At 37.1% G+C, this 9,081-nt stretch overlaps 1 protein-coding gene across 1 annotated transcript; it reads right to left on the minus strand.

Moving 5' to 3' along the window:
- Window positions 1–2,398: 2,398 nt before the first annotated feature.
- NXPH1 (neurexophilin 1) lies at window positions 2,399–5,559 on the minus strand. Its single transcript, XM_009075672.1, has 2 exons — window positions 5,556–5,559; window positions 2,399–4,415 (listed from the first exon to the last, which is right to left on the minus strand). The coding sequence occupies exons 1-2, from the start codon at window positions 5,557–5,559 to the stop codon at window positions 3,586–3,588; spliced, it is 834 nt and encodes a 277-aa protein (XP_009073920.1). The 3' UTR covers window positions 2,399–3,585.
- Window positions 5,560–9,081: the final 3,522 nt, after the last annotated feature.

Genomic DNA, 9,081 nt, shown 5'->3' on the forward strand with positions numbered 1-9,081 from the left:
GAAAGTATATTTTATGCCTCATGCTGAAGTATTCTGATAAAACTAACAAGCGAAAGTCTTGCAGCTTTCCTTCACTGTTTAGAACTTTGATCAGTGATTTTTGCAATGTAAAACCACCTGTTTCCTGTATCTTGGATTCCTCTCCTCAAAAGCACAGAAGCTGACAACTCGTATCACTGATCCATGCAAGGCAAGTTTAATATATTTGCTCAAGTGCATGATCCATGTATTTTTGCCCCAGGAATAATTAGTTTCTTTAAACTATCCCTATTTGTGATTTCTCTATGTAGTGAAAACAAGACACGAAGTGTGACTTAAATGTTTTAAAAAAGCCAACAAAACCAGTCTCTTCATTTCTTAAAAATAAATAACTTAATCTTCTTTAATCCTAAAAATATACCTTTAGAGATATACATCTTTATTATGTCTAGAATTAGTGAGTTATAGTGCGGCAACATTTGCCTGGCCTAGCACTCCATTAAGGCAGAGTTCATGTGCAAGACCCAGATACCCATACATACATTGTTTAACTGAATTAACACATTCATGGTCATTAAATTCCTTTTTCAAGTGGAAAAATCAAAGCATTCTTTAACAAAGTTAGCAAACATGAAACGTTTCCCAAATAGATTGAATGAAATTCAATGAACTAGCACCTAAGTAATGCATTATATATTTTGATATTAGATCACTGTTTCACAACTCAATCACCAAAAGAACTCTTTCAAGTTCAGACTCAAGAATGCTTGAGAAGAATAGCAAGATCTTCAAAGACTTAAGAATAAATAATGACTGACTGTGACAGAGGCAGATAAAGTACCAGCTACTACAATTAATAGGATCAAAACCTTCTCATGATGAATAATCCCTTTTTGTACTGATGTTACCTGAAAAGTGGACAAATATATATATATGAACAGAACGTATATATTTATTATATTTATGGGAAGTTTAAAAAATAAAGAAAATAATGAAACTGTACCAGCAACAGTATTTCACATCCATTTTTCAGGAATATAAAGAGAGAACACAAAGCATGTAATGTTCAGTTGTAATACAGATGGCTAAGATTGCTAATCATATTTCACACTGGAGTTCTACATACTATTAAATGGAAATTTGCATTGAAATCAATAGCAAAATTCCCATTGACCCAATAGAGGCAAGATTTAACTCTTGGTAACAACATAAATTACTTTATGGTTTATATTCAGAACAGTTACTTTTCATAGAGCACAAATGATAAACCCTACCAGCTTAATCACAATTCATGTCAAAGAAAAAAAATTGTATCTCAGCATATTCCTGAATGACATTCAAATATGGACTGTATGGCTTGGACAATTTCTTTCTCCAAATCTACACAGGGTTCAGGGTCACAAGTTTGTCCTAGGAAATGTCATACATGATGAAGAAATTCCCACAACCATATCTGTTTGAAGAAGTCAAAGCAATACTAATCTTTAAGTCTCCTCTCCTACTTGTACATCAATGGGAAACATTTACTTTCAATAATGTTGTCCATTTGCTTTATTTCATTCTCACTTAGGTTCTGCACATTTTAGCAAAAGAGGTCTCCAACTGCAGTTGTTTCAAACTTTTCACTTCTTGGAAAATTGGTGGAGTGTTTATTGGGACTTTGGAGAAGCTGATCATAATGCTGTGCATATTTGGAGGCTGACCCATATCTGCATTCACAGCTTTAAAATAAGAGCAGAAAACCTCAGGGTGAGGGGGGAAGGGGGAAAACAAACACTGCCAGGAACGATAGCCCTGAAATATATGAGACGAAATACTGAATTCTTCTTTGGGCAGCCTTCTTATAGGTATGGACTTCTTACAGTTGCTGGTTTTCTGGATGCTGGGGGTAAAGTATGCCACTATACACAAAATATATATATATATATATAAAAGCTATGTGCTTTTTTGTTTATAGGAAGAAAATTCCCTTGTACCATAAAAAGGGATCTCTTCATTCCACAAAGAGAGATTAGTACCTCAGAGGAGGCTAGAATTAAGGCAAAGACAGGCCTGTGTACACAGAGAGTGGCTCCATGTTTTCCCACTTCTAAATGATAACGAATCATTTTAAACAAAGCCCTGCACCTGTAATTTCTTATCCAAGCAGGGGCTTCTGCTTGAGTTAGCAAGACCCTTCAGTAATAAGATCTGCTTACTAGGAATAGGGCTCTAGAAATTTTTAGATATTCAACATATATATGTATTTGCACACACTCACACACACATGTACATATACACGCACAAACATGCACACACACAAATTTATAAATAGATGTATATATATGTACATATGCAAAGAGACAATATTGAAAACCATATTAGACTTGGCGTGTAATCCACTTTTTAGAACCATTTCAACTACTATCTACACAGTACATATTGAAACTCAACTTTAAGATTTTTTATTTTTATGTACAGTTCATTTTTTTCTCTGGAAATAAAATATCTAAATACAGACAGACTGTAATGTTGTATATGTATAGCTTTCAACAATACTTTAGCTGAATAAATGCTTTGTACATAGTTCTGTCTTTTAATGGAGTTTACAGCTACATTAATAAAATGGATTCCTCATTTCCTTGATTGTTTTTAACCAATAACAAGCAGAGAGACAATTACAAGTTAATATTAATAAGCAGCTCAAATAACACTGGTTAAATTATGTACAATACAAACCATTCATACAAATGAAGACTAAGATATTGAATTTGTTACAATATTTTGTAATAAAGATAAGACAGCCACTTATAACTTACATGTTCTCCTCCAGGCATTTTCCTTCTTAAAGATCAGCTGCAGTTTTTAAGTAGTTTAGCTGGCCTAAACTCAACCAAGTTTAAAGAATCAGAGTTTAGAGACTCAGAGAAACATGAAACCAGAATGTCTGCTCACATGTAAATTCCAAATGTTTGCCCATCTTTACTAGAAACAGGCTCGCTCCATGGAAAAAGAGCCACTTAACACCACCTCGAATGTGCCTACTGTATGCTGGAAAAAAAGTCATGACGCTTTGCTGTGTTCATATAGTAAGGAATACTGAACTCTAGACACACATTTTTCCCATTTTAACAAGTATTTACTCCTACAGTATTATTTACCAGTAGAGCTACTCCAAGCAGTAGAATGCATGAGTGAGGATTATCGATTGGTGTGTACTTTAGGGACTTTCAGGGAGATTTCCATAACAGTCTGTGTTAGAAACCTTGCTCTGTCTAGTTAATCCATTTTACTTGACGATAGGTTATTCTGAAACCTTGGATATCAGACAATGAAAGCTTTCTTAACAGGAATCTCAATAATGTGAGCTGGAAAGTGTGTGTCTCTGTGTATGTGTATGGTTTTATTTCAAATCCATAGTGATTTACACCTAGATTGATACATGGAGCTGACTGGGCAAAAATTACATAAGATTGTTTTCCACTAACATATTTGCAGCCATTTGACATCAGCAGCAGCAGGTAGACACATTCCAGGCAATAGATGTGGCCTTCCTCCTTGAGGTTACAGCCCTGCCATACGACCACTTTTATTCCCCAGGCTTCAGTCTCAGACACGAGTTGGTCCTCACCCTGATGGGAAGTAGGGTGTGTCACTGTGGTAGTTGTAATCAGGACACACCTTCTGTACTAGTTTATAATCTGTACTATAAAAGGAAATGTAAATACAGATTACTTTAAAGGGCTTGGAGCAAAGCCATGACACATGGCTCTGGGTCTGCTCCTGATAACACGTTTTTGAAGGGTCATAGTTGCAGAGTGTGTTCTTGGTAGCCTTGTCAACTTTTTCATACTCGATTCGACAGTTAAAGGACTTGGAATCTTTGGCATCAATCACCGTCTGTTGTGCCAAGTCAAATTCCACTATTTTTGTAGGGGGTACTAGGCTCACAGATACATTCCCTTGACCAGTGGAGTTATGCCTGAAGTAAACACTAAACGTCCCATTGCCATGGTCAACGATTTTCCCTGTTATTAACAGATTTAACTTCACAGTCTTGATGTTGGAATGAAAATCTCCCCAGCCGAACATTTTCTTAAATTTCCCAGTCTTGACGATGGGCCGTCTCTTTGCTCTGGGCCGAGGCTCTTGCAGATCTGTGGAGTTCCTCAGCCAGTCCCAGAGATCTTGCTCAGAATAAGTTTCTGGGGCATCATATCGTAGGTCCAAATCTGTATCATTTTCCTTTCCACGAAAAGTCTGTGACAGCAGTCGGCTAATGGACAAGTCTTTGCTACTTTCTGTCCATATGTGCTTTAGTGTGGATTTGGAGCTTCCTGATTTTAGAAGTTCTGTTTTTCCTCCATTTGTTAAATTTGCACAGGTAACCTGAAACAGAACAGGAGAAGAAAGAAAAGATATATTGAGATAAGTAATGCAAACCCTGCCGTTCACTCCTGAGACCAAAATGATCAGATTCCAAAATCATAGGGAATTATTTTTGAGAAATTAAAGTGTATTTCTCTACTCAGTAAACCAAGACAGAAACACATATTTTTCCCCTACTTTCCCAGCAGTCATTACTTAATTCTCCTTTAGCAATTTTTTACCCTGGCCTTAACAGCAGCCATTCACATTATTCTTCTCTTATGATGTCTGTAAGTGATGGCTATGTAATGAATTAGTACAAAAACTGAGGAACACAGCCTTGTCATCCTTCAGTCTATATATGGCTGTATGTGACATCTCAGAGTGAAGCACTCCTGTGTGAGTGTGCTCTCTGCAAAGTGGCTGTGTCTTCCACCACCCAAGTAACAATCATTTATTTTGGTTGCCCCTGGAGTCCACTGTCAGGGTGCTGTCTTGGCGGTGCCAGCTGGACCATGCTCAGAGTCTGTGTCATTACATATCTAATAATAGCAATTTCCCTACTTCTTTTACGAGTACACATTGGTCTGTGTTCGGACTGGGACCTTCAGTCACAACTACAATATAAATAACAGTATAATGAAAATTTTAATGACTTTGCATCGACAGCTGTGCATGCTGTGTACTCCACCTCAATTAATGCAGGAGGAGTCACAGTCTTTTCTTATAGTCCCTTACAGACTAGCAACTGATTTGCTTTTTTTTTATCTAGTATGACATGCATTTCTCCTTCCTAACTTGCTTTTTCACAATTTCCTCTCCAAATCAAATAGTGATCTCTGCAAGACAGAAAGCCTTTTGTGTGCTCACAAGATAAATAGGGCCACCAATTTAAAAATAGGAATAACAAATATCCAGCAAAATCACATTTTAAAACAAGACAAAATCTTGCGCCAAGTTACTACAAAACCATAAATTTCAGACATAGTTTTCCCCAAAATTTACTGTCAGAGCAATTTGTCTTATTTATATTTTTCTTTTTGCCTTAAATGTGTGGAAAACAGAGAACAGATGCAGGCTCACAGCTGTCTAATGTGCAGCACTGGTAAAGAGTTCTGACAGAGCATAGCAGGAAGGGCTAGAATTGGTGGGGGCAGCAGGTGGGTGGAAAGGGACTGATAACATTTGTAGTCCCATTCTCCCTAAAAATTTGCACCAGACACACTGACCCATTTTTTCGCATTTGAACTGCTCTAAGGAGGACATCAAGTTTCTTATTTCCCTTTTCATGGCTACATACGAGATTCTGAATATGCCTGTTTTATGCCTCTGTATTCTGGCACTGATTTATGTGCTTCTATCATACTTGCAGTTATATCTTTCTCTTAGCTTAAAAATGAATCAAGCGTACTCCCTACCCAGGAAATCCATTGGAAACCAGATAGTATTTAAATCATGTCTCCTCCCTACTGGTACAACTGGAGGTATATGTCACAGAGGATATCTATCACAGCATGGCCTTTTCAATTCCTAACAATCATGAAATTGAAGCTTTCATTAACTTCACTAGTTGTTCAAGGTCATTTGAAGGCACATATATAAAATCAGTCTAAATTGCCTTAATATACTGATCAGATAAGAGGTATGCTCCCAGCCTTTTACAGTAAACAAATAGATAAAGAAACCTGCCACATCCCACACTATACCTCCCCAGTCCATTTCAGAGTGGTGGGCCAGTAAGGATAACAGGCAAAATATGGGTTTAATTCAGGATTTTGCCAAAAAGCTAACTTCCTCCTCTTTTAAATGGACAGAAGGATTAAAATACAGACTAGCATTCTGATAGCCAGTTCATAGCTGCATCTTAGCATCCACACAGGGAGCCAGGAGAGAAGCTGTAATGAAATGCACTGATGGTGCACTGGTTAATGAAGCAGCAATGGAGATGTCACAGGGAGAGAGAAAAAGACTCAGAATATAATTTTTCATGGCATATGGGGAAGGAGTGCAAAATAAGAAAAGAATTGTGGCTAAAAGGAAAAATGTGCCTGTCTAGCATGAATCTGTCAACCTGCTATGAACCTAAGCATTTAGATAGCAGAGCTAGTAAACCTGCAGACTGTAGGTAGGATACAGACTGCTTACCACTCTATTTTTCTTTGCTCACAATTTGTTTTACTTTGTTTTAATTTCTTCAACCAATTATTTACATTTCGTAGGATTACACTACCAGTTCCATGTAACAAGATGCAAGAGTATAAAAACCTTTAAAAGAGAAGGCTTCTCTTTTTTTCAGGTGTATATGAATGGAAGGAGGTATTTTCTGAAAAGATTGCTGACTGATCCAATATATGTGGTTTTTTTTGAAAGTCAGTGTATTTCATGGAAATGGATTATTCAGATTCCATGCATTCTATACTGCTTCATACCTGATCTAACAGATACAATTGATTGTTACTGTCATTGATTTTGCAATACCTGAAAGACTTCTGGTCATGCAATTAGCTACAGCATCTCTGTTTGCGATTTTCGGTGCGGGTAACTGGCTGCATTCACGATTAAAGGCCTAAATCTGCCCTCCCTAGTCAAGTGACTGTGTAAGCACCGAAAAAACAGGCCACAAGGGTTAATAAAAAAAGCTTTAGAATTCATTGCTCTTCACTAACATTTTACAACCAACTGCTTTCTCATATACTGTTAGTGTTCTATGTGTCATAGAAAGTAGCTATATGTATCCTCAGAGACTCACACACCCAATAACATGGAGTATTGCTGTGTAATAGAATTTCTGCAAATGCAGCAGGTTTTTTCACACAAACTCGCCCACAGTTTTCTTCGATCTCTCTTCTTTCCAAACACAAGGCTGCAATAATACAGGAGAGAGCATGCAAATGCATGAGATTCTGCATTTAGTGTGTGAAACTGAAACAGATCTATATCAGTGGTGCATGAAAAATAGAGCCAATTTAAACTGACTAATAAAACACTGAACAGCCTATATTACATGGTGGCTTTTCTGTGCTCTTTCTTGAGGATATCTGCACATAATTCAGAAACTTGCATGATCTACATACTAGTTCACTATAACCAGAGTTGCCTTTCCAGAGCCAAGTGTCACTCCCAGAGGAAACATTCAAAAGTATGGCCCACTGGTAAGGGGTCTGGCTAGGACAGAGTTGATGTTCTTCGTAGCAATTCATATGGTGCTGTGGTTTCGACTTTTGACCCAAATGCTGGAGCACACTAATGTTCTAGCTCTGGTCGAACAGTGTTTGTACAGCACCAAAGCCTTCTCTTCTTCTCAGCCCCTCCAGACTGGGTGGGTACACAATGGATTAGGAGGGGGCACAACTGAGCAGAGAACCTGAATTAACCAAAGAGATATTCCATAATATGTAACAAGATGCTTAGCAATTAAAATGAAATGTGAGAGTTTTAGAGGGACTTAGCCATCTTTTGTTCAGGAACCAGCTGGGCATCACTCTACCCATGGGAGCTGGTGAGTGTTGCATTTGCGTCTCTTGTTCTGGTTTCTTCTCTTCTCTTCCCCTCTTCTCTCTCTCCTACCACATATCCTTCACTTATTAAACCTTCTTTTAGCTTGAACCCCAAGTTTTTTGCTTTTATTCTTCTTTCTCTGTCCCATTGGAGAAGGAAGGAAAGCAAGCAAAGAACTGTGAGGTGCTTAGCTGCCCACTAGTGTCAACACACACCACCACTGCACTGCAATATATCAGTGTTGTAAAAGGGCTGAGGAGCAGGATTTCCTTCATGATTGCATAGCTAGAAGTAGTTTTGAATGATGATGATGTCAGAACTGTCTGTATAGAAAAATACTAAGGAGCAAAAAGATTTAGAAATGCTTATCTAATGCTACAAATGTCTTTGGAAAAGCACTCAGTAAGCATAAGAGACTGACATTTGGTTCTGGTCTTGTATTTTTAATGGAAAGTATGAATTTCCATTACCTAGTAATATCTCCCGATATCAAAAAGGTACCAGGAGCTGACTGCCTGGTAGCTCCTTTTCAAAGAAGAATGACAAATTGTTATTTCATTTCTTCTACTTCTTATATGAAGAAGCAAAGACAGTGGTTTCACTGGGCACAACATCCCAACGCATCATTAAAATGACATAGGAAATGAACTGCAATTCATTTTTAAATCCATTAAAATAGAATACTCCATTAATTCTGTATCCTGTTTTGAGGGTGAAGAATACTTTATGATGATGTTTAACATCATTAAATGTACTTTAATGAACATATGTAGTTCATTTAGGACTTCCTAAAGGATAGGCAGTTTATTTGTCTCAGAAATTTTGCAGCTGTCTTTCAAAACACTGTGGCCTGAGTGTTTTGTCAAGTCAAATCTGAATATTTGGAGCAAAGTAAATGAAGTTAAAAAGGGATCTCAGGAAGACATGAAGGCTTTATGGTGATTTAGGACCTCATCTCAGTGTAAAATCAACCATAGGCATATTAATATTAATTTAAGACTGATCAATTTGAGATTTTAAAAAATAGTAATTCAAAAAGGTACGGAATGCCTCTTGATTTCTCACTCTATTCCTTTTATTCTAGCTCTATTACAGTTCATTTTCTATAATTACAGTATTGGTTTAGAAATCATGCATTTATTCCTATGAATGTATGACTACTTGAGGGCAAATGAAAATGTAAACAAACAATCTAATATTCAAGGTGGAGAATCTCCCCCTTCAGGTAAATAACTAATCAGAACAAAGATCATTTTT

The sequence above is a fragment of the Acanthisitta chloris genome, unplaced genomic scaffold (genome assembly GCF_000695815.1).
Source record: "Acanthisitta chloris isolate BGI_N310 unplaced genomic scaffold, ASM69581v1 scaffold4400, whole genome shotgun sequence".
Lineage (NCBI taxonomy): Eukaryota > Metazoa > Chordata > Aves > Passeriformes > Acanthisittidae > Acanthisitta > Acanthisitta chloris.